At 52.7% G+C, this 25,494-nt stretch overlaps 1 protein-coding gene across 1 annotated transcript in view; it reads left to right on the top strand.

Annotated features, from left to right (window-relative positions):
• The window catches only part of SLC16A2 (solute carrier family 16 member 2), a 39,738-nt gene extending 14,547 nt beyond the window's left edge, over positions 1-25,191 (top strand). The window contains exons 2-6 of the mRNA XM_058847409.1: positions 11,955-12,099; positions 15,900-16,362; positions 16,766-16,909; positions 17,401-17,629; positions 18,884-25,191. Coding sequence (XP_058703392.1) covers positions 11,955-12,099; positions 15,900-16,362; positions 16,766-16,909; positions 17,401-17,629; positions 18,884-19,104 — 1,202 coding nt within the window. The 3' untranslated portion in view covers positions 19,105-25,191. The remainder of the gene's footprint in view (positions 1-11,954; positions 12,100-15,899; positions 16,363-16,765; positions 16,910-17,400; positions 17,630-18,883) is intronic.
• Positions 25,192-25,494: the final 303 nt, after the last annotated feature.

The following is a 25,494-nucleotide window of genomic DNA, read 5'->3' on the forward strand; positions in this document are numbered from 1 at the left end:
GTAACATAACTGAAATATTTTGGTAATGTTGGGGTGGGTGGCTCTGCCTGGGCCACAGGGGAGGAATCCCAACCTTCTCCATTTCAGAGTTTTTGCTCCGGTGGGGCTGAGGATGAGGTTGCCACAGCACATTTTTCCTCTGGAGCTTGGAGGGCTCTGGGGGGTGGCTGTGGGTGGGGGTGGCTCTGGAGATGGTGCTGCAGGGCAGGGCCAGCAGTGCCAGTGGAGAGTGTGGTTGGCACTGGTTAAAACTCAGGGGTGTTTTCTTCCAGCCTCGCTCACCCTGGGGCTGCCCCAGCCTTGGCTGGTGGGTGTTTGGGACCCCAAACCATCCATGCCCATCTCATAGGATAATAGAATCATGGAATATCCCAAGTTAGAAGGGACCCCTGAGGTTGATCCAGTCCAATCCCAGACCTGCACAGACACCCCAACATTCCCAGCCCACTCATCCCTAAATGCTCCCGGAGCTCTGGCAGCCTCGGGGCCGTGCCCATTCCCTGAGAGCCTGGGCAGTGCCCCAGCACCCTCTGGGGGAAGAACCTCTCCCTGATGTCCAAACTAAACCTCCCCTGACACAATTTCATGTCATCCCCATCCCCATCCCCATCCACCACAGAATGGGAAAGGATTGGGCTGACTGGGAGATGTGGAGGACAGGAGGGAGAACATGCAGTGCTGAAACCCAGGCTGGGGGTGTTCCTGAGAAGGGGACAGAAGGTGCCTCACTGCCTTCAGCTCCCTCAAAAGTTGCAAAAACCAAGGCAATTAACTGTGTTCTCTGTCTGGTGAGGGGTAGGTTGCAAAGTGGTGCTTGGGAATTTTGCAGCAGGGAAGGTGTTAGTTGGGAAAAACACTTGGAGTTCAAGACAGGCCCTTGTTTAGGGGAAGGTACAGATATATATTAAACACCTTGTAGGGACTGAAAAGACAAAAATCCCTGTAGAGATTGGAAATTGAAAATTGAAAATTGAAAATTGAAAATTGAAAATTGAAAATTGAAAATTGAAAATTGAAAATTAAAAATTGAAATTGAAAATTGATGAGGCACTTGGGGACATGGTTTAGTGATGGGCTTGGCAGTGCTGGGGTAACAGGAGGACTCGATGCTTTCAGAAGCCTTCTCCAACCTAAACGACTCCATAATTCTACGATTCCAAGACTGGACATGACCACCACCAGAGGGTTTGGAGGAAAGGCTGTGCAGAAATCTGCCAGGACTGGGAGAAGGCCACAGATGTCCTGCAGTGGCAATTATTTGTCTAAAAACCAGCGCCTGGGCGGGCGAGGAGCTCTGGCCAGGGCTCCTGGGTTTGGTGTTCAGCCTGCTGGGACTCTCCCCTTAATGCTCAGGGCTGGCAAAGGGCTGGAAGTATTTTTCTTTCTGAGTATCCCTTAATTAGCTGAAAGGGAAGGCTGTCAAGTACCCAGCTGAGAAGGAAAAATATCTTTGTAGCCTGTGACCAGCCCAACATTTCGCCTCCATTTATTTTCCCTGACTTCTTTGTTTTCCCCTTTGAAAAAAAAGTGTGTTTTTCTCTTTCCTTTCATTTAACTGCTATTTATTTGCTGGTAAGTGGAAGGAATTCAGCTGGGATCAGCCTGGCTCCTGCCAGGGACTGGAGTTGGAAAGTTTCCGTGGGGGAGATGTAAGAGCAGAGCAGGGGGGTTGTTTTCCACCCGCCGCCGGTCCTCACTCCGCGGGTCCCTGGGTCACGGCCAGCCAGGTTGCATGGGTTTAATTCTCTTTTTTTTACTGGGATGTGGACAAGTGCCCATGGGAGTTGTGGTGGGAGGAGCGTGGAGCTGGGCCGTGGAGTTTCTTCTTCTCCTCGCTGTTAATGGGAAACAGAAGATGGCTTGGGAGAAATTTGGCAAAGAGGGAAACTTTGCTGTCTCTTCCAGCTTGGAAAAAAGCATCCTTTCTCACCCCTGTCTCATGGCAGAGGGAGGAGGGTTCCCAAACACAGCCTGGGAGGGGGGCAGAGAAGGCAGAAAGTGCCCAGTGATTTCACAAGGATGGAGCAGCCTTGGGCCACCAGCTTTGTTTTGGGAGTGGAGCCCAACCTGTCTCTCTTTGGAGGCCAGGATCCATCCCATCTTCTCCCCAAGGCATCAAGGGCTGGATGCCCCAGGTGCTCTCAGCCTGAGGTAATGCTGGGGATTTTTGGGATCCTGTGTTAGGTGTGATGTCTCCATGTAGATGGAGATGTAGTGGTGGATCAGTGCTGGGCACTGGCTCCCGTAGGGATGCACATGGATTCTGTGCCTGGCTGGGACATGAACCCCTGGCCTTGGTGTGGAGAGCTCTGTTGGCTCTGCCCCTCATCCCGGCTTGTGAGCCGGTGCTGCTTCACCGTCTGCTCCGAGCTGTGTTGGCCGGGAACCACAGCTCCACGTCCTGGTGCATCCCAGGGCTGGCCAGGCTGCTCCAGTCCTGGTGGATCACAGGGCTGGCCAGGCTGCTCCAGCTGGGAACCACAGCTCCATGTCCTGGTGGATCACAGGGCTGGCCAGGCTGCTCCAGCTGGGAACCACAGCTCCATGTCCTGGTGGATCACAGGGCTGGCCAGGCTGCTCCAGCTGGGAACCAGAGCTCTGTGTCCTGGTGGATCACAGGGCTGGCCAGGGATCTCCAGTCCTGGTGGATCCCAGGGCTGGCTGAGCTGCTCCAGCTGGGAAAAGCCATTGCAGTGACTCACCTGGGGCAGCTGGCAGGGCAGGGGATGCTCCCAGAGTCACACTCCAGCCCTTTAGGACTTTCAGGTGTGCCCCTAAGAGTGGCAGCTGGATTGCAGCCTGGGAAATGGTGGCTGGCTGATCACATATCCCAGCACTGCTGGCCCAGCCCTGGTGCTCATGTCCTGGCAGGTGCCTTCCCCCTTCCATCCCTCCATTCCCTCTTCCATCCCTCCTGCCCTGTTTGTGAGCAGATGAAGCACTGAGGTGAATTCCTGAGGCTCCACCACCCCGGTCCCTCAGCTGCACAGCCCTCCCAGTTGTCTGTGGCTACAGGAACTGGTTACCAGCACAAACCTGCCGGTTACCCACGGTGGGGTTCAGAGGAGATGACACATTTTGGGGCTGGAGGAGCAGAAGGGGATCACAGCTCAGTGCTGGGGACAGGGGATGGCTGTGGCGGGGTGTGAGTGCTGAGCTGTTCCCAGGCTTTGTGACCTTCCACCAGTGGCTGCAGATGGTTAATCATAGTCAAAGCCCAGTGAAGTTTGGTCAGGTCATGGCTTTTCCAAAGGCTGAGAGCTTTGCATGTGCTGCAGCCAGTATCTGGGGCCAGGGCTGACCCACAGTGTCCCACCAGAGTTAATCATTGCCATCAGCTTGGAACCTGCCTGACTTCAGCAGTGGGAACTCTTTCCCCAAAAACAGGGTGAGGGACCTGGAGGAAATCCCCAACCCACCAGGATGCATTGGGCTGGGGAGAGCAATGTCCCTGGACCTTGACCTCAAACCAAACTAACCCTGATCCAGACCCTAACCCTGATCCACACCCTAACCCAGACCCTAACTGCAACCCTGATTTGCGCCTGTCCCAGATCCCAAACCTTTGCTGTCCCTTTCATTTTATAAGGTGGATATTGTGTTTATCACCCTGTTGGAAATGGGAGAACCTGGAGCAGCCACTGGCAGCCACTCAGGACCCCCTGTTGGGCTCTCACTGCCATCTGCACCTGCAGCTGGACAGAGAGGAAGGATCTGATCTGCTTTGGCCACCCAGTCCCAGCTGGGAGGTGCTGGGGGCTGCTGCTCCAGCCTCCAGCTGCTGTGTTAGGAGATGTGTAAATCCCAAACCACTCCACATGAAGCCCAGGAATCATGAGACTTGGATTCTGGCTTCCACTGGTGAGGGCAGGTTCTCCAAAACGGAGCTGGATGATGTTGATGGCTTCCCCACAGCGCTTTTCCCATCCTCCCACTTCAGGGTTCCCATCCTTCATTGCATTGCAGGGGGAACCTTGAGGTGCATCACAGCTGAGGGGAAGAATATGTATTAAAGAAAGGGAAAGATGGACAAAATCAGGACGGTCTGGTCTTGGCACTGTGTGTTTGGGAGAGCTCTGGGATCCAGGGGGCAGCCAGACCCTGGGCCGGTGCCGTGCTCGCCGCTGGTGTCCTGATGCTGGAAGGAGGTTTTTATGTATATATATATAAAAAAAGAAATACTTTCTTCTCCCTGTGGGTGTGTTTTGAAAAGGGGCTTGGGAACAATGAGGATTAACAAGCAGATAGAGAATTAAATGCAGGGTTTGAGTCTTCAAATGTGTGCACATTTCAGAGCGCGTGTTTGTGCCAAGATAAACTCCGTCAGGAATAAACATCGTTTTACATGAAAGGCTAATTACAGATTGGTGCTCCGCGGGTGGGAGGAGGGAATTTTCACCAATTAAAATGGAACTTCTCTGTTTTTTGTAAAATTGCTGGATGAAAACGCAGCCAGGGGCTGGCGAGGCGTTTGACAGCGCAGTCAAGGGGGGAGATGCTCGTCCCCAGGATTTGTTTTTTTCCCCCCTGGTGCTCAAGAGTCTTTGCCAGTTCATTTGGGCAGGAGCTGTGGGAGGGCACTGGTTTTGCCCAACATCAGCTGAACGCCAAGAGAGCCTTGGGCTCTCACCCAGGGAGATGGGACATGGGCAAACATGGTCCAACCCAGCATCCCTTGGACTCACACAACATCAGGAGAGCTTGGAGCAACAAGATCCTCGGCCTCCTCGGGTGTGTAGGTCATGGAAAGATGTCTGGATGGGACGTGGCCCACGTTGAGGAGCTGCAGCTCCTGTTTGTTGGGTAACTTTAGTGTGTGGTAGGTGAATCATCCCTCAAAAATTGCAAGCCAGAGGCAACGCAGAGAAGAAAAACCTTCCTGGCCTGTGGAGAGGAGTGCTGGGAAGAAAACTCCCGCCTGGGCACATGGTGGGTTTCAGCTGCAGAGCACATGCTGCCTTGTTACTTTTGGATGGCTTTCACAAGGATTTGCATTTCTGGACCAGCTCTGGAGCCTCTGAGGCTGAGGCTATGGATGGGGAGGATGTGATGCAGCCCAGAAACCAGCTCTAACGCCATTTCACTCTAGCCAGGGTCGAGTTTTATGGGTTTGGAATGAAATGGATGAAAAATGTGTCTGGGACTGAGTTTCTCTGGGATGTTGAGCTCAGGAACCCCAGGCAAACACTCCGTGCCTGCTGCTTGCTGAGGAAAACCACAGATTTGTCTCCATCTCTACTTGTTGTGGCCACAGGGCAGCTCATTTTGGGACTTTTCTCTCACATAAGCTGAGGCCTGTCACTTAGTGGTTACAGGAGGTGGCCTGGGCATTGTCTCTCAAAAGTCCCCTGCATCCTTCAGAGTGAGGGGAGACAGAGAGACACAGTCAGGAGAGGCGTGGTGGGGTTTTTAAAGCAAAGTGCATTCCCAGCCCGCTCTGCTCCAGTGCTCTGTGCTCCTGAACCAGTTCAAAACTGGTGTTTTAGAACTCCCCTATAGCAAAGACTGGATTGACACCTGCTGGGTCTGATCTCTGGGAAGCTGTTGGCTTCTCCATGGTCATGGGACCATGGCACAATGACCAGAGTTTCCACTTCTACAACATTAACATATTTCCTTACCCTCTCTAATACCACCATGAGCAGGGCACTGAAAGGGTCTTTAGCCAGACCTTGTGTTGAATAATTCCTCTGAATAATTCCATTTATTCCAATTTTCAGGCTGTTGTGGAATTGTTTTCAAAAGAGGGGGGCTGGGGGGGGAGAAGTCAGCCAAACCTGATAAAGGACGACTTTGTTCTGAAGCTTTAGGGTATGGTACCAAGCAGGGCTTGCTATACAATTAATGAGTTTAGCTGGCTTTGAGCTGCACGTGATGCAAAGTGGCTGCCACCACAATGCCCCGCCACCACCAGCTCCCATCCAGAGAAACCTGGCTGCTCCAGTTTGGTGCTCCCCAGCCTTGGTTTGGGGTTCTTCAGCATCACTTTGGTGCTCCCCAGCCTCGGTCTGGGGTTCTTCAGCATCACTTTGGTGCTCCCCAGCTTCAGTTTGGGACTTCTCAGCATCATTTTAGAGCTGTTCAGCATCAGTTTGGTGTGTCCTGGTGTTGTTTTTGTGCTCCCCACCTTCAGTTTTCAGCTCCTCAATCTCAGTCTGGTGCTCCTCTGGTTCAGTTCGATGTTCCCCAGCTTCAGTTTGGGGCTTCGCAACTTTGGTTTGTGGCCTCTCATCTTCTGTTTGGTGCTCCCCGTCTTTGGTTTGTGGATCTCAGTTTGGTGGTCTCCAGGTGCAGTTTGGTGTTCCTCAGGTCTTGGTTGGGATTCCCCAGCTTTGGTTTGGGGCTCCTCATCTTCAGTTTCGGGCTCCACAACTTCATTTTGGGCCATTTTGGTGCTCCTCAGCTTCAGTTTGGTGCTCTCCAGGTTCAGTTTCTGCTCTTCAGCTTCAATTTGGGGTTCCCCAGCTTCAGTTTCAAACTCCTCAGCTCCGTTTTTCTGCTCTCCAGCTCAGTTTCCCATCCCACCGTGCATCGTGGTGGCTTCCTCAGCTCTGACTTTTGCATCTGCCTTTATTTAAGCCTTGACCATCCGTCCCTGGGACCGGCTCAGCCCGCGGGGGGTGTTGAGCACATGGGGCTGGGAGCGTTTCAGGCTTCGCTTTGAGAGCACAAGGGGATGACGCAAATGGCTCTTCAAGGGCACGAGATGAAACAGCTGCTTGGTTTTCATTCCAGATGTGCTGTGGGAGCCCTGCTGAGGGGGCACAGCTGTCTGCTCCTCCTCAGACTCCTCCTGGGAAGGGCCACGGGGTTGTCTGGGCTCCCAGGCCACCCCAAAATCGAGCCAGGTAGGGCTGGGGAGAGCTGTGAAGGTGCGTGACGAGGTTTGTCACAGCAGCTGAGCTTCCCCGTGCCTTGAACGAGTCAAAAAGTGATTTATTTCTTGTGGGAGAGGTGCAGGAGGCGAATTACCTTTGGCTGCCTCATCTCTCCTCAGAGAAGTGCCAGGGGAAGGTGACCCTGTGCATCTCGTCCCTGTCCCCTCCAGCAGCCACCCTGTCCCAGCTGCGCGGCGCGAGCGGGAGAAGCCGCGGGAAGCGAGGGAAGACACTTCCTCCAGCAGCGGATCTGAGGTCACCTCCTGGCCCTTGATCCCTCCAGCCCGGGGTATTTGGGTCAGCGGGGAAGCACAGCTGAGAGCGACGTCCCTTCCTCCTCTCTCCCTGGAGATTCGGTTTTAAAGGAACAAATGGGTTTGGCTTCAAGCGCTGCAGTCTGATTTTTTAATGATGTTTTTTGGAACAATGAGCTAAATACCGGCGGGGCTTGGATCCGCATCTCAGAGTGCTGAGATTTTCTTCCTTTCTCACCTTCCTGCTCCTACCTTGCTCTGCTCTCAGAAACCTTTTTCTGCTTAGGAAAATGCCAGCTACGGTGGAGTTGGTCATCCTGTTGGATGGTCTGGCTGGAAAGAAAGCTGATCTGGTACCTAGGTGGGACCACCTGGACTGGCCCTGAGGGCCCTGCCCACCATGAGCACACAGACATGGTGCTCACAGCCCTTAGGGACCCCTCAGCATCACCAGCCCCACTGCAGGGGGAGCTGAGCCCCCCAACCCCCCTGTGCCTGTCCTCCTCTGCCACAGGGTGCCCTGGAGCTTTGTCACCCACTGGTAGGAGGAAGAGAAGGTGACCAAATCATTCCTGGTCCCTGCTCCACCATGGGCACAGTTGGGTGCTCTTGGGCTGGAGGACAAGTGGGCTGGTGGACAAATGGGTCACCTCCCCAGTTTTCACTCTGTGAAAGCCGAACCCAGGCTGAGTGGTGTTGGAGAGTATGGATCATCCTGGCCATGCTATTGCAACTGCTGGAAGTGTCCAAGGCCAGGGTAGATGGGACTTGGAGCAACCTGGGATAGTGGAAGGTGTCTCTGCCCATGGCAGGGGGTAGAACTGGATGATCTTTAAGGTCCCTTCCAATCCCAACCCTTCTGATTCTATGATTCTGTGATCTCTTACACCACTGAATCGCTGTTCCCTTTGGAGAGCTTCAGTCACTGCCTTCCCTGTCCATGTTGAAGGCCACATCGCTTTGGATCAGCCATGGGCCACCAGCTTGGCTGCCTTTGTTATGTCAAGGTGGGAAGGAACAACTTGTGGAGCTTTAGCTGCAGCTTTCCCCTTTGTGGGAGAGGTGCTGGTGGAATGTTCTCCTTGGTCAACCACTCTGCTCCAGCAAAGCAGCACCAGCCCCACACTGAGCTCTTGCCCTACCCCAGAGCATCCCTAGGACCACCAGGAAGATGCCATCAGCTCTGGAGGTGGCTTGGGCTGGGGTGGCAGCTGGGGCTGGTGCTGTCTCCCAGCCCCCTGGAGCAGGGTGTGTGTCCTGGGGCCGGTCCTGACTCCTCAGCTGCTGCTTCAATCCCTTCAGGAGGGGCTGTGGTGGGAGCAGGGTGGGATGGACAGGTCTGGGCTCGAGGTAACTCTCAGTGCCGAGCAGAGTCAGCTGTCAGGGAGGGACAACACACCTTGAGTCACATCTAGGATCAGCAGCCCCCAAATCAGAAGTCACGTGCATCTCCCCTCACCGAAAGCAGAGTGCCTTCATGCCTTTTGTTTCTTTTAAATCTAAAAATATGGTTTCTGAAGAATTTTGTGTTTCTGCCAGGACATCTCTAGCGTGTCATCTGTCAAGTTGTTTCTGTTGAGACACCCCTGTCACCAGCCAGGTCCCCACATGGCACCCAGCTCCAAAACCAGCCCCTTCAGCTGGTGCTCCCAGGAGCTGCTTGGACTCACTGCACCCTGAAACGCAATCAAGTCTTAACCCGATCCCTGTCAAAGTTCTGGCAGCTCCTGAGCTCCTTCCAGCCCCATCCTCAGCTGGATTCTCTCCATAGCTTCTTTTAGGACCTGCTTGATAAGACTCCGTGCCTCATGTGGGGGCTTGTCTGTGTGTTTCCATATCTCGCCCAGCTTATCAGCCACAGAGGGTGGGAGGTGGGGCCAGGCTGGGAATTAACCATCCCATCCAAACCCTCTGGAAATCAGAAGCAAAAATCGCCCCCTTTTTTCTCATGTGGCTTTAAATCAAGAGGTAGCTTCTCCAGCGCTGGAGAAGCTGTAGGAGGGGAAGGTGCTGAGCCCTGCCAGTTTCCACTGGAGGAACGGCTGCCTCTGCCCTTCACATACAGCAAAGTCCAGGAGAAACTTCAACACCACAGACTGCCAAAAATAAACTCTTCTTTCCCTGGAGTTGATCCAAGGACCATGCCCAAAGGGGCAGGTTTTGGGGCTAGACTTTACCTGAACTCCATTTCTTTCCCAGCTTGTGCTTTTCTGCCGTGACTTCCCCCCATCTTTACCCCAACCCAGCTGAGTGGAGATCACTGGGGATAAAACAGGGGGGAGAACTGTGCACCCCACTCTCTGGGGGTGTTTTGGTGTGAATCATGCCGGGAACAGAGCCGGCACTGAGGCGGTTTTCTCCTGCCCCCAGATTTTGCCGAGGTTTCCTTCCAGCGCTGGAGCTCGCCCAGCCCTCCCGGCTTCCCGGGGCTTCGCTGGGAAGCGCTGGGAAGACAAAACCCCGCTCTGGAAGTGAGGCTATTGTTCTTACTAATTTTAACTGGATGTTCTTCCCCAAGCCTATTTTTATTCATTGCTTGTGGTAAGCCCTTTCTCTAAGGTAGAGCAATTTGCCACAGGACTTCTTTTTTTTTTTTTTTTTTTTGGTGTGTTTACCAATTTTAATTGAGAGATATCTCCTTTTTACAAACCCAGAGCTGGAGGAGCTTTTAAGCACCCGTTGCTGAGCCTCCTGCCCTGGGTTTGCTTTGATCTCTGCAGGTGAGTGTGCATTTTTGGGGCCAGAGATTGATCCTGCCTATTTGCATGTAAATCCCCGGGTTATTAAGATCCGAATCTGGCCCTTTAAATTTAATACTTCGCTTTATGCTTTTATTTCCTCGTTTCTTAAAGCAATTTCCAAAAATAACAAACTTCAAACATGACGGGGCCATCTAACGTTTTACTGCCTTGGCTGGAGTAGAAGGAACATTTCTGGAAGTATATTATCCAATTTAACGAGCCTTTCCCATCCTGGCGTGGCTCCCACCCCTCACCCCCTCTCGGAGCTGTTTTGGACGGCTCTTTGGATCCGTGCCACCTAATCCTATTAGAGGGACTTTCGTTACACTGTGCCTTGTGTTTATAACCAAGAAAATCAGCTGGAGAGGGGGGTCCTCTCCCTCTCCCTTCCCTTCTCCCGTCTTTTTTTGCCTGGAGTTGAGATGAGAGCCCAGCCAGTCCCACGAGGTTCCTGTGCAGCCCTTGCTTTTGATTTTATTGCTCCACTCTGCATTTATTAAGGAAGATTTTGAAGTAAATTGGGTCCTTGTGAACTTATAATTAATTTGGAAGGGTCAGGTCTTCCCAGCCTGGGGAGGGCTTCTTTGTGTGGTCCTTTTATGAAAGGCAGAGGTTGGAGAGGCCGTTCTATAGCTGGGATTTGCTTTTAATAGGGACCTGGCTATTTTTTGAAGATCTCACAGCTCAGAAAGGACCATGAGGGTGTTTTTATGCAGGGCTGTGATGAAAAGGTTTGCAGAGCCCTTGGCTTGGGTGCAAAAAAAAGAAAATTAAAAAACAACCCTGAAAAGAGGTAAAAAATGGTAAAAGGACCACACGTCCTGGGGCTGTGTTTGGCAGCCCAGAGATGGCACCTGGAGCTTGGAGATGCTCCAGGAGGTGTCCCCACTTTGGTGCCAGGGCTGGGGGCTGCTTGTCCCTCTGTCCATCCTGCTCTGCCCCACACACCACCCAGGGGACCTCTTGCTTCTCCTTAGAGCTGTTAGAATTGAAATTATTCTCCTTACCACATTGCTTTTCTTGAAATCCTGTCTTTCCTCCCCAAAACAGTCACATAAACCATTAAAAGGAGGAGGTGGAGGGCAGGGAGAAGGTGGAAGACAGAGAGAAGATGGTGGACAAGAGGAAATGGCCTCAAGTTGTGCCAGGAGAGGTTTAGGTTGGATATTAGGAAAAATTTCTTCACTAAAAGGCTGGTCAAAGACTGGCACAAGCTGCTCAGGGCAGTGATGGAATCGTTTTCCCTGGAGGGAATTAAAAGCCATGTGGATGTGGCACTTGGGAATATGGGTTAGTGCTGGGCTTGGCAGTGCCAGGGGAATGGTTGGACCTGAGGATCTTAAAAGGCTTTTCTAACCCTAATGATTCTACAATGGGATGAAAAAAACCCCTGTGAATAATTAAAATTTCTGGAAAAAAAGACAGACAGACAGACAGACAGACAGACAGTGGTTTTCTCCAGAGTGGGCTGGAAGGAGACAGGGCATGATGGTCCCACTTGGGCATTGCCTGGCGAGGTCAGGGGTGGAATTTAACTTGGGATAAACGTGTGTCTCCATCAGCTCAGCTGCCAGGAGAAATCCTCACTGACTGTGGGGAGAGGGGAAGGTGAGGAGTGCTGGCTCTGGGGAGTGAGGGAGAGATGGGTGAGAGTGCTCCCTGGGAATGCAGGGCTGTAACTCAGGATAGGAAACTCTCCCTAGCCAAAGCTGGGAGAGGACTTGGAGATTTTGGATATGGAGATTCCTGATGGAAGTGGCATCAGTGGGGGATTTTCCCACGTGCAGCAAAAGTTGTTTGGAAAGAGCATTGAAACTTGGTGCCCTCCCTGGGACACAGTAACCCAGCAGAGAGGAATCCAAGGAAAACCTGTCCGTGCTCCATCCGTGGTTCCACCGGGTCTCTGCGTCATTTATGAGTTGCACTGCTAATTACAGCACTTAACACTGTTAATTAACTGTGTGATGGGGCTGCCTCTCTGCCAAGACACCTCCAAAGCTGCACTTGGTCCCTGGCTGATTCCCCACTGCCCCTGCTGGATGTCCCACCCTGACCATCACCTTTCTCCTCTCTCTCCCCAGCATGGGTCGGCTCCCTGGCCATGGGGATGATTTTTTTCTGCTCTCCCATCGTCAGCATCTTCACCGACCGGATCGGCTGCAGGACCACGGCGGCCATGGGAGCTACCATCGCCTTCATCGGGCTCCTCTCCAGCTCCTTCACCAAGTAAGGCTGGGGAGGGGACACCCAGCTCCTTGGAGAGCTCCTCTTCCTCTCTGTCAACCCCCTGCCAACACACTGCTGCTGCCTTTGGGGGCAAAGCAGGAGGTTCCCCTCCACACAAGAGGGGTCCTGGCATCCCTACAGCTCCTCTGTGCCCAGCCTGCTCCCCTCCAACTGAACCTTGTGTCCTTAGGTAAAAAGAGGGTGAATTTTACCCAAGAAAGGGGCTGTATTTTCTGGGATTTCAGCACTCAGGTCCCTCGTTTGATCTCTAAAACAGCAGGAGAAGTTGGTGTGCCTCTCCTGGTAGCTCCAGTTTTTCTCACAGAGAAAAATCCTGCTCCTTTGCAACCATTTTCACATTTGGTGCTGAAAGTAAATTAATGCTTGAAATAATATTTGGTGGATTATGCTTAAGAGGGAGTTTCTGTGCAGGGCAGACAGGGAGGGGAAGGCAGACAGGGTTTGGCGCTGTTTGTGGTGTTCCTGCCCTGGCTCATGTGTCTGCAGCAGCACAGGGTCACTGCTGCTCCTGGTTTTCCATGCCTGATCCCATGCCATGAATTTCTGCTGGCAGGCACTGGCCAATGTGCATTTGGATGGCAGGTGTACCTTGTGTGTCTTTCCAGCCCAGAAATCAGGGTTGGCATCATTGTGGGAGCAAAAAGAGGTCACGTCTGGGGTAATTTATGTGACACTTATTAAACACAGTCTCAGAGGCTCCATGGAGACACCTCCAGAACAGCATTTGCCCCACTTTTTTCTGAATAAAAACGTTGTTTGGGTTGGATTTCAGTTAAAATCAATATTGTTTTAATTAAAATGCTTCAAGGAGTGGGTTTTTAAAGCAAATACACACCAGTTTTCCAGAGGGCGACTTGCCCGCGCTGTGCTCCTCTTGGTCAGCGAGACCCTTGTGCTCATCCCAACCCTGTTTCCCTGGATCCCCAAGTGGGATCCTGTGGGATCCCCCCATCATGCTGGGAGTGGGGATCAGTTCTGATCAGCATCAGGTCTGTGGCCAGCTGCAGATGGGATTTTTGGGATGCTAAAACCATTTCGGGCAGCACCATGGAAGGAACAGCCGTCTGCATCTTCCTCCTCAGGTGCCACCCTTGGTGTTTCCAAAGGGTGCAGTGGCTCCTGAGGGAAGCTGTGCCCTGGCATGATGATCACAGGAGCTTCCCATGTAATCCTGCCTTCCTTCTATCAATGGAGCTTGGACTTTTCTCCCCCCTCTGTTGGAAAATGTGCAAAGAAAAAGGGCTTGTGGGACTGAACCACTGCCAGGGGCTTGTTGTGTTGGGCTTCAAAAAAATAAATCCAACACTACAGGCAGAGAGGAATATAATTTCCAGGAGAGCTACAGGACTGAAATCCCCATTTCCTGCCTCTCACTCTTGGACCACATTCCTCTGGCTGCCTTTTAAGGGAGAAAGGAGCCCCTCTGCAGCTGGACCACAGCGAGGGAAGCTGCGACGGCAGAGCCGAGCGGGGCCAGAGGAGGAGCAGGGAGGCTGTGGGATTTGGCAGCTCTCCATCCGGATGGTGAAGCTGCTCCTGAAATTCGGGCCTTGTGGCTCCAGCTCTCCCAGAACAATGGAGAAGCTTTTTTTATGGTCCCTCCTGCCAAGTCTCTCCGCCACAGCTGGAGATCAGTCCCCTGTGATAGAAGCACTGCTGCAAAGGGGCACAGCCTGGCTTTGGTGGGCTCAGGCAGAGCTGGATCAAGGCTCATCTCCCCCTTTATCTCCTGGTTTCTCTAAAATGGGTTTGTTTTGTCCAAAGGGAGGAGCAGCAGTTCCCAGCACTGCACTGAGCTGCTCCAAAAACCCTCTGAACCACCAAGCCTGTGTGGCAAGACCCCAGTGCCCGGTTCAGTGCCTCTTGTCTCAAAATATTGGGAATTTTGTATGAAAACCACTAAAGAAACCAAATATGCTGAAGAGCAAAGCTCTGGAGAAGGCTGGATGGGTCAAGTGAGGCTTTTCTTCTCTGCTGCCTTGCTCTGAGGTGTGTCCTGCGCTCGTAACCAGCTCAAGCCACCGGAGACCTTTTGTGCTCTCAAGAAAAGAGAAATCCCAGTTAAGGCTTTAGCTTCCTCCAGTTTAAGGGGGTTGGTTTAACATTAGGAACAGGAGATGATGGCCAGCTCAGCAGGGCTGTCTCCACATGTCCCCAATACCCTCTCAGCCCTCCTCTGCACTAAGTGCTCTGTAGCAAGGGTCGGGTCTCTTTTCATCTGCTTCTCCTTCCCCTCCACAATTTCTGCCCAGTTACTCCTGCACAGAGGAATCCCCCAAACTTCTGCCAGCAAGGATGGACCAGGGCTGTTCCCACTGAGAGCTGGAAGCAAGAGGAAGCCGATGGAGGGAGACCTCCTTTCCCCAGGAGAAACAATTCTCCATTGGCAGCCTCACAATCCGAGGAGACGATGCCGCCCTTCCCACCGGACAGCAGCTGGCTGATTCCCAGTAAGCAGGCTGGGAAATCCTGGCTCCTTAAGAAGGATGGCTGAGAGGAGCCTCTGCTCATGCAGGGGTGTCTGAGCATCAGCAGGGAGCAGATGGGAACTGTGGCATTTGTCTCCACTTCTCCGACACGTCAGCTTAGCTGCGGCACCGGGGCTGCTGTGACCAGGCCAGGGCTGGTGCGTGGGAGGTCGGGCACGGCCAACAAGGACCAGCTGCTTGCCTGGCTCCCACAGAGGGGGCTTCTGATGTGGTTTTGTTCTGGAGTGGATGGAAGTTGCCTTTCATGACAGTCATTTGTCTCGGAGCTGTCGGGCATGGCGACCGTGCTCTGCTTTCTGCTTGGCAGGCTGGAGGGATGGGCGTGTAATGGAAGGAATGATGTGCTTGTAAAGGTTTTCCCAACTTCCAGCTGCTCTGGTGGATGTGGGCTGCTGTCTCCTCACTTGCTTTGGGAGCAGCGCTCCATTGCTCTGAAGGTTGGAGCACAGATCCTGCTTCTACAACACCCTGAGCTTCCCAAAGGTTTCACTCACAATATCCTCCCAGGCAGACCTTTGCAGCTGGATGTATGGCGAGGGTTAGGAAGGAAAGATTCCTTCATCTAGAGAGAAACACAACAGGTTGTTTGTGCTGCCTAAATCCAGGCTCCTTTGTCAGCTGCTTCTGTTGGGAAAATAGGGCTGGAAATTGGGAGGCAGCTCCTTCCAAGGGTTTTCAGGACTCTCCATCTGCTCTGCAGAGCAACCACTCCCTCCTCGAGTGCAGCCACCAATGTAAGGTACAAATGAGATCTATTAACTGTCTAATTTAAGCTCCCAGAGGAGCTTAAAGAAGAAGAACTTAATTAACCAGCCTGGAGCCTGGGCAGAAACACCACATTTCCTTCTTACGTGCCTAATAACCAGCAGGGCTGGTGCCTTCTGCTTCCAAACACTAGGTGCAGAATGTTTTCAATTAGTCCTTTCAGTGGAAAAATTAAAAGGATTTCTAGCTAAAAATATCCCACCGTCCCTACCTTAGAAAATCTTGTTTGCTGTAATTTAAAAACCATTGAAGTGAGGTCAGCTTCCCAAGGAGGCCAGGTCGGCTGCTGCCTTCTCCTGGTGGCAGAAAGCACTTCCCAGCTCCACTTCATTTTGCTGAAGATTTCATGTGCCAGCTGTTAAGTGAGGATTATCCTCCCTTTGCCAAGGGAATAAGCTCCTTGAGGTCAGACAGTCTGTGCAGCACCTGCGGCATGTGAGACCCGGGCCTTTGCAGGGCCGTGAGGGGGGAGGCTCCCTCTCCTCTGCCTCACATCCCCGCTCCCGTGTGTTTTATCCCCACCAGGTCCCTGGAAGTTCGTTATTTCACCTATGGGATCCTCTTTGGCTGTGGCAGCTCCTTCGCCTTCCAGCCCTCGCTGGTCATCCTCGGGCACTACTTCAAGCGCCGCCTGGGCCTGGCCAACGGCATCGTGGCTGGGGGCAGCTGCCTCATCTCCGTGCCGCTCCCCTTCTTCCTGAAGATGGTCGGGGGTGCCATCGGGCTGGCACACACCTTCCAAGTACTCAGTGCCTTAATGCTCATCCAGATCTTCTTGTCCATGACCTACCGGCCCATCCTGACGCCTTCTTGTGACTCTCAGCACGACGGGCACGACAAGCTGGGCAGCCGGAGCATGAGGCAGCAGTGCTGGGCCCAGACCCGCAAGTATTTCAACCTGAGGGTTTTCCGGAGAAAGACCTATCGGATTTGGGCCTTTGGGATCGCTACTGCTGTCCTGGGATACCTCGTACCTTACATGAACCTGGTAAGAGCCGTGGCTGGGGCTGGAAGGGGAGGGAGGTCCCTTTGCCCAGAGGGAGGAGGAGGAGGAAGGTGGGGATGGGCAGCGGGGGCAGAGGCACCAGAAGCCTCGAAGCCAAGAACTGCTGCACATCCTGTAAACAGGAATAGTGATGGATATGGTTTTGCTCTGTCCCTCCTGTGCCAGGGTAGGCCAGGGTCACTTTGCAATGCTCCTGAGGACCAGCACCAGTAGCAGAAGAAGGGCCTGCTGGTTTTGGGGTGGGTGGAGGGTGCAGGTCAATGTGAGGGTCACACAACCACCCCAAATCCATGAGCCCTCTGCAGGAAATCTCATCCCTTTTGGGGAGACGAGAGGGATCAATGTACTGCAGCTTCACTTCCTTGTGTCCTTCCCTCCATCCTAGGTCAAATATGTGGAGAAGCGATTTCAGGAAACCAAGAAGGACTGGATCCTCCTGGTTTGCATCGGGGCCATGTCAGGGCTGGGGCGCTTGGTTTCGGGCCGCATTGGCGACTGCATTCCTGGGCTGAAGAAGATTTACCTGCAGGTACGGTGTGTCCAGCCCTCCACGGAGGTGCTGGCCAACCACAGCAGGGCAGGGATGCTTTCTCTACATTGGTGTCCACACTCTGCTCAAAAAGTGTCAATCACAAAGCCTTTACCAGCCATTGTCTGCTGTGAGGGAAGAAAATTTACTGCAGAAGTGTGTAAGAAGAGTTACACACTTGACCTGAGGGATTGGTGTCTGCTCAGCAATCAAACCCCGTGGTAGCAACTCTTCCCAAACTACCGACACCCTTTCACCTCCTTGTGGTTTTTGAAGAGCAAACTGCTGAAATCTAGCAGCTAATCCAGCAGCTAATCCTTCTTAACCCTTCTTAAAAGGTTATCCTTAAGGGCCTCTCCGAGACAGGAGCAGTGGCTGGATGGCTTTGCTGGGACCGGGGGAGGGAGCAGTGACATTGGCCTGTTCAGTGTCATCTCCATCACCCTTCCTGCTGCCCATCCCCACTCTCACGCCCGCTTCTCTCTCCCCAGGTCGCGTCCTTCATGCTGTTGGGTCTCCTGTGCATGATGATCCCCCAGTGCCGAGGCTTCGAGGGCGTCATTGTCATCTGCCTCTTCCTCGGCCTCTGCGACGGCTTCTTCACCACCATCATGGCCCCCATCGCCTTCGAGCTGGTGGGGCCCATGCAGGCGTCCCAGGCCATAGGGTACCTCATGGGGCTGATGGCCGTGCCCATGACCGCGGGCACGCCCATAGCAGGTTGGTGACACCACGGGGCTGGACCGGGAGCCAGCGGTTGGGAGGGAGATGGTGGTGGCAGCTTTCGCCCTTGGTGGTGTTTTGGTGTGAGACCAGAAGTGCTGGTTGGAGTTTTCTGGTTTATCAGGTCACGTGGAGGTTGAGGAGTGGGGGTGGCACCACTCCATGCCACGTCCTGCAGCGTCTCAGGGCTGTTCTCAAGGCTGATGGAAGGTGATCACTGGGGGAACCAAGGTCACATTAAGTGATTTCTATTTGCAGCTGAGCTAAAAATTGGCAGATAATAATTTTCTAGAAGTCCTTTTAGATGGAACTGAAGTTGGAGATGGAGACACCTGAGCCTCCACAAGACCTGTGTCTGTGTTCCAGCACAGCAATAACCCCAATGTCCTTAACAGCGAGGGCTTTGCCAGAGCTGCCCCTGAGCAGTGGGACCTCTGCATCAGCAGCGCTAAGCCAAAGCTGGATAAGCACCTCCGATCTCTCTGCTTCCGGCAGCAAAGTTCACTTTAACGCCCTCGGGAAGGAGAATGGGGGTCACAGACCTCTCACTGGGAGGGTGCTGCACCAGGGGAACCCCTGAGTGGGGCTTGCTGGGTGAAGGGGCCCTCTGCATCAGCCAGATCCCCAGGGAAGTGTCCACACAGGAGACAGCCAGAAGGATTTTCCAGCGCTGATCGATGGCCACGTGTTATTCCCTAAGGATGCCTGGATGTGCTGGAACTTGCCAGACAAATGCAGAACCTTGTTGGGTTTTAAAGGCTTGGCTATTGTTTGTAGCTGGCAGCGTGTATTTCACAGCTGGAGATAAAATATCCATGAGGGCAGGGCTTCCAGATGGAGGCATTCAGCAGAGGAACAGCCCCTGCCCACTTTTCCCATTGCCTCCTGGCTGGCAAAGCCTCTGGGAAGAAGTCTTGGGTTTAACACGTCCCAGCTTGCATTTGGGATTGTCTGGGATGTGGCCGAGTGTGTCCTGTTCTGGTGAAACAGGAAGGATGGCTGAGGCTTTCCTTCTCCACTCCCTTGGTACACAGTGTTGGCTGAACACATCCTTTAATCCAGGGTGTAAAAATTCCAAGAAACGCAAACGGGAAAAAAAAAAAGATTATTTTAAAAACCCAAATCTCCCCAAATCTCCCCAAATCTGGTGGGTGACGCAAGCTGCACTGGAAGGAGGGAACAAAACAGGTCATTAGTCTAACGAGCTCATTAGACTGACGAGGCCCTAACTTCACCCCTCTTCTCTTCCAGGATACCTCAACGATTATTTTGGGAATTACGACGCGGCCTTTTACTTTGCCGGGGTGCCGCCCATCATCGGCGGCCTGGTGCTCTCCGTGGTGCCGCTGGTCCACCAGAGGATGCTGAAGAAGCAGCGCCTGGATTCTGGCAAAGACAAGATGCTGGTGTCGGAGGCGGTGGTGAACGGGGAGCTGCTGCCGGGCTGCCCAGCCTCCGAAGCGCACATGTGACGCCGCTGCCGGCTCTCCCCGGGACACCAGCAGCCTCTCCATAGCCCCAGCACAGGCCCTTTCCCAGACGGACCGGAATTCCCAGTGATCGCAGATGCACTATGTTTGTAAAGGAGAAAACACAAAAAGTTCTTCTAGTTAAAGGCTTTTAACTAGCAGAAATGCTCTTTTTTTTTTTTTTTTTATGGCACAGTTTTGATTTCAAAGCCATCTTTTTTTTTTTTTTTTTTTTTTTCCCCCCTTCTAACCATTCTTCTAAGGAGAACTCTCACCAGGATTCAAACTTGATCGAGCTCCCGCTCCTCTCCCTGGTTTTCTATACGTCATGACAGAGGTTTACAACAAATAAATGCCTTTTCCAAGCAGGCCACGGATGGAACTTGTTGAACCTTGCAGCTGTCCATCCTCCTCCTCCTCCAGTGTCACTTGGGTGTCACATCCAAGTGAGACAGCCCCTTCCCCGTCCAGCACCTGGGGCTGTTTTGGAGCCAGAGATCCGAAGGAGGAAACGCTGCTTTAGTCTGATGCACAAACCAAATAAATGTCAGCGAGTCCCGCTTTCATCTTCTTCTTTCCTCCTTTCCCGCTGCTCTCCCACACCCCCAGGGAGCTGCAGCTGGGATGACAGGGAGCTGGGCTGGCTCCAGCCATCGGAGTCACGCGGGAGCACAACCTTCCTGCAAAATATGCCTTAAAAACGCGTGGATGAGACCAGCAGGTCCCTTGGCCGCTTTCCACCTCCGTTTTCCCACCCAGCAATTAACGACTGGGCTTTTGAGCTGCGAAAGAGAGGGGCAGCTCCTTGCACAGCCCACAGTGCCTGGCTCCGTGGGGCCAAATCCGTGGGATCGCCACCAAAATGAGCAGCTTGGTGGCTTTGAGGCACGCAGGGCTGGGACAGAGCCCCCTGTGTCACGGATCATGCTGGGACGTGGCTTCCCTGCTGGGCTCAGGGGCACCCATGTGTGTGGGGATGCTGCTGGCTCAGGGCACAGGGTGCCACTGCTGTTTTTGGGGGCCAGTTGTGTATTATTCAGCAATAAGCATGAGTCAGTGCTGGTGGGGAATCCCACTTTTCCAAAGGGTTGGACAGTCCCAGTAGCATTTTACTCGTAGCCCGTGTGTTGTCGCTGAGCTGGTGCAGGGTCAGTGCTGACCCAGGTGGAGAGGGAGAGAGTGTGAGGAAATCACACAGCCGGTGGGTACCCACCACACTGAGGGGCAGCAGAGCTCAGCCTCAGGCAGGAATCTATCAGTGCCCACAGATAATTGTAGAAATTCAAATTGCCCAGAGAAGCTGTGACTGCTCCATCCCTGGAAGTGCTCCAGGCCAGGTTGGACAGGGCTGGGAGCAACCTGGGATAGTGGAAGGTGTCCCTGCCCATGGCAAGAGGCTGGAATGAGTGAGCTTTAAGGTCCATTCCAACCCAAACCATTCCATGATTCTATGATCATCTCCAGGGATGGCTAATGAGCGTGGCTAATGAGTGAGAAGGGAAGTTCTCCTGCCCTGGTGGGTCCCTGTGTGAACAAGGACAGCTGGGACTGGGGTACCTTTTCCTGGGAGAGAGCAAGAAACAAAACTCACATTTATCCTGACTGCAAACCCATCCTTCATCAGATTTTCATTTTGTTCACGTGTTCACTAAAAAGCTGAGATGTCTGAAGAGGGATGTGTGGCATGGGAATCATCCCTTGGTCTCGGGGCGAGTGTGGGGGTTTGTAACACCAGGACATGTCTTTGCTGTGGAAATCTGGGCTCAGTGGAGGCCCCACCCACGGGCAGCAGTGGGACTTTTGTACATAATAGGCTCAGGACCCTGCATGTCCCTCTGGCCCTGTTTTTAACCCCTGTTGGCTGATGCATTTGTAAGGTCTTGTGGTCTTGTGGCCCTTCTGTCCCCGTACGAGCTGGAAAATTACCTTGTGTGTTGTGACGTGTCTGTTTATGATATAAAATGAGATGTCTACCTGTCTCTTTCTTGGATGTGCTTTTCCATGACTGTTCCTACCCTTCATGGCCTGCATCACGTTGTCTGCTGTGGCTCTGCTGAGTTTTGGGAGCCACGGGAGGCAGATGAAGCTGCAGGAGGAGGCAGGGCTTGAGACACAGAACCCCAGCTCCAGCTGGGATCTGCCAGACTTAGCCCAGGGCAGGACGTTAATGTGGTGCTTTTTGGGTGGGAGCCTTGGCAGTGGGGCAGCTTCAAAGCCCTCTGACAGCTGAAGGGAATAAAAAAACTCCTCCTTGTAACTCCTCCTGCGAGTTTTGGGGCATTAATTCACATTGGAGTTTGATGAAGTTCACGAAATCATATTTTGGACCTTAATGCCCCCCAAAGGAGAGATTAGGAGAGATTTAAATTCCAATAGTAGTTTCTTCAGAGCAAGCAGAGCATAAGCAGAGCTGTCTCCAAGCCCCATCTGGGCTGAGGGAGCAGCTGCACAGCAGAGCCCACTGATGGCTGCACCCAGACGTTGTGGGGCAAAGCCTCCCTGGCTCCTAAGGGGATTTATGGTTCAAATCCCAAATTTCTACAGAATTCCACTTGCCTTAACTGCTCCATATGCCTGCAAAGGTCCTTGCCCTGGGAGGAGCCTGCAAGGGGTGCTTAGCCCTGCAGAGGCATCAGAGCAGCTGTGTCAGCCCAGGAGAGGTGCTGGTACCCACATCTGCCCCTCCTAAATTTTGATCTTTCCCCATGGTTTTTATTATTGACCCTCCAGGAGACAGGAGATCCTATCCCATACCAGCCTTCCAAAACCACACTCAGTATCTTTGTCTAGTCGAAATCCTGCCCTTGGTGGACACAAGGACAAATTCTGCAGAGGGGAAGGCAGGTTTGGACAACAGCCATGAAAGGTCTCCTCATCAGCAAATACAGATGGGAATGGGAAGGACAAAGGCTGGAGCAGTGTCAACATACAGGGAGCATTTGGGGCTTGTTTGTCAGATTGTGCTGCTGCTGCTGTGGGTCTAGTTTGGTTTTTTTTGAATACCAGGCAGTTTGCAAGAATTCCTGCATGTGAGAGGTGGGATTTTGTGATTGGAGCTCCCATGAAACAAGGAGGGGTTGCACTGCTCCCCAAAAGGTCCTTTCAGCCTGTGGTGGTCTGGTGGTGACGCCAAATGTGTCCCCAAGTGCTGCAAAAATCTTCGTCCCAAAGGCCCTCCTGTTCCATCAGGGTCATTTTGTCCTAGCCCAGCACATCCACATCCCCTCTGGGGCTGCCTTTTACTCACTTTTCTAATTAAGAACCCAACCTTCTCCCTGCCCTGCGAGTGCCAGGCTGTGATTCCTGCCCCTCTCCCTTGCTCTGGGAAGGGAAGGGGGAGCCCAGCACTCCAGACTCGGCCAGTTTTGGGAGCCAGCAAGGGAAGAGGAGTGGGCTGAACCCCTTGGGTGGGAAAGGGGTGAAAGGGAGAGGGGAGAGCCCCACTTCACCCCATGGTTGGGGTGTTTGCAGAGCTGCAGAGCCTTATGTAAGTGTGCAGTGAGTACAGGACGTGTCCCAGCAGCGCCTGCTCGGGGCTGGGCTGGGGCTGCCTCTTAAATCTTTACCTTAAGGGTGTTCAAAACCAACTTGTTTTCTTTTTTTCTTTCTTTCTTTTTTTTTTTTTTTTTTTCCTTCTACTGCAGGGTGAGGCCTCGGGTTTAACTCCTCTTGCTCTGGCTGAGGGGATGGAGGGGGACAGCTGAGCTGGAAGGACTCCAGGGATGGTTGTGTTTGTGATGGGAAGGGTAGCAGGGCTTTGAGAGCTGCCTGGGAACTGCCATGATTCATGGCTTAGAGCTTTTTTCAGTTCTGAAACAATATGCAGGAGCTGCTCCACTGTAGCTTGCCCTGCCCTGAGGTCTTGCAGCCAGGCAAACACAAGTTTCAAAGTCACAGAGCTTAAATTTATCAAATTCTGGCCTCTCTCCGGCTGGGGTTGAGGTTTCCTAACATTTCTCTGCTGTGGAAGCTGTGGGAAGGCCACATCCTAATTGCCAGCCAAGCACAGGGCTTTTGCAGGTCTTCTGTGGTACCCTGGGGTTTGGGAACCCCCAATTTCAGGAGGTTTTGGCTCTGCCTCCCACTGTGGTGGTGCTTTGGGGCAGAACTCGAGGAGCTTCATCACCCCCTGGGCTGAGCTGCCTGGAGGAGCCAGCAGGGAGGTGGCCAGCAGCTGGGCAAGGACATTCCTGCCTTTCCCTGGCAGTGCCATGGGAATGTTCTGCGTGGCAGCAGAGGCTCTCTTTGGTACGTGGGTGCCAAGAGCAATTTGCTCTGGGCAGCCTGATTTGGTGCTGAGGATCTCAGCTGCTCTGCATTTGAACCCTGGCCGACACTTGCATCTATAAGTGGCCATTTAATCCTCACCTGGATCAAGGTGAGCAGGGATCAAATCCTCTGAATGCAGGGGGACAGATCCAGCTGAGACTTCTGCTGTCTCTCCATTCTCCACAAACCTGGCTTTTGTGTGCTCCTGCACCCCACAGTTTTGTTTGGGGTCACCTTGATTATTTTAGCTTCAATTATTTCCATGCTGGCAGAGTCTGCTTCTCCTTTTCCAGCTGGGAGCAGAAAACTGGGATGACTTTGAAAGCCAAGGCAAGCAGAGCAGCCCCTTCCCTCCACCTTTATGCCACCAAACATGGACTTGAGCAGCTCTTTTGGTGCTTACAAACCACCCTCGTACCCTCTGGGGACAATGATTGACAAGTGCTCCTTAAATCCTCCTCCAAGGTGCTCTGAGTAACTCCAGGCATGGAACTGGCACAGAGAGGGGCTCCTTGGGCAAGTAACAAACCAAAATAAAGCTGTTTCCTTTCTTTTTGAGAGCCCTTGGCAGGAAAGCAAAAGCAGAGGTGGATGGAGCTCTGAGAGGGTTTGGGTCTGCAGGGGTGACCCTGTGTGATTGCTTTGGGTTCTTTATCTGCCTGGCATGGCCACTGTGTGGACTTGAGCCCTGCTGACAGGGAGGTTATCACTGGCCTTTGGTGGGACCACAGCCCCTGTTCGGGGTGGACTTTGTAGTTTTATTTCTGTAAATATTTTGCCGTGCCCTCAGCGCTCCCCTCAAGGCCAGACCCGCGGGTGTCCCCGCGTCCCCTCTTCCCGTAAACCTCGGTGATGAAACCCTGCAGGTGCAGGGCTGGGATTCACCTTCCCAGCCGAGAGGAAAGACACAAAATCCCTCCTGTTTTCTGCAAAACATGGCTTTGGAGGGGGCTCTGTACCTCCAAGCTTCCTCCTCTTTTTGTACCCTTCTCCCCAAGGCTCACCCTGCACCCTCCTGTGCCCGGCCCAGCAAGCACAGCCCCTCCTGCAGCATTAGAGACAAGATCTGGGGGCTGTTTCACCAAGGAATTCAGCTCTTTTTTAGTCCTTTCTGTAGATTTTTAATCGTGGTGTGTCAGATGAGTTGTTTACTGCAGTTTCTGCACTGAGGTGATGCTCCCCTTCTGGTGGGCCATGGCCAAATTGCCTAAACCCTGCTGGGATTTGGCTCCCGAGCGCGTTCAAGCCAATCCTTTCGGGAAAGAACACGACTTCTCCAGGCCTGAACTTTCCCAGCATATCCTGTTTCATCCATTTCAACCCGTTAGAGCCAGAGGCAGGATTGTTCTGGGGAGGCTGAGGGCAATTAGGAAATTACCCCGCTCCCCCTCCCCTGCCCTGAAATCCAGCAGGACAAAGCCAAATATTTGCTTTTGGATGGGTGGATTTTGGAGCTGGCTCCACATAAGAGCACTGGGGTGGAGGTTTGAATTTTGGCCGTTTTGGGAAATTGTTTTTTGAAGCAGGACCTCCAAGCTTGCTGCCATCACCCCGCTCAGCAGATTCCAAAGTCACAGCTGGCATTTGCTCCCTTCTTGATGGAAAACATTCTGCCCGTGGCTTTTTTGGGGTGGGATGAACCCTCTCCATGTCTGTACCCACTAGAAAGACTCAATAAAAGGCTGCAGCACCGTTGGTAGCTTTGCAATCCTGTTTTTTTCTGCTGTGCTCCAGGCTCTGAGATTTTTTTTTGTGCTGTTTGTTGCTCTGAGATTGGTCCTGGGAGGTGCCCAGGCCTGCTGGGCACCCTGGGCAGAGCAGCAGAGCCAGTGGTCCAAAAGCAGCTGCTCAATTCAATACTGAAATCAGATCCTGAAGCTTAAAATTATTCCTTTTTCCTTTTTTTTTTTTTTTTTTCTTTTGACATCTGCTCCTTGTAAGTGATTTATAACCCCTCAAAATTTTGTATCTGGAAGTAAAGTGAATGTGTCTCTTAAAAGTATGCCTATCCTTTCAAAATGTGAATTTCTGATTGTTGGAATAAAAAAAAATAAAAAATAAAAAGAAACCTACCCCATATTAGCACATTTTTTGTAATTAATGTTTTATGAATGTTGTTTAAAA

This window comes from Poecile atricapillus, chromosome 12, assembly GCF_030490865.1.
Source record: "Poecile atricapillus isolate bPoeAtr1 chromosome 12, bPoeAtr1.hap1, whole genome shotgun sequence".
Lineage (NCBI taxonomy): Eukaryota > Metazoa > Chordata > Aves > Passeriformes > Paridae > Poecile > Poecile atricapillus.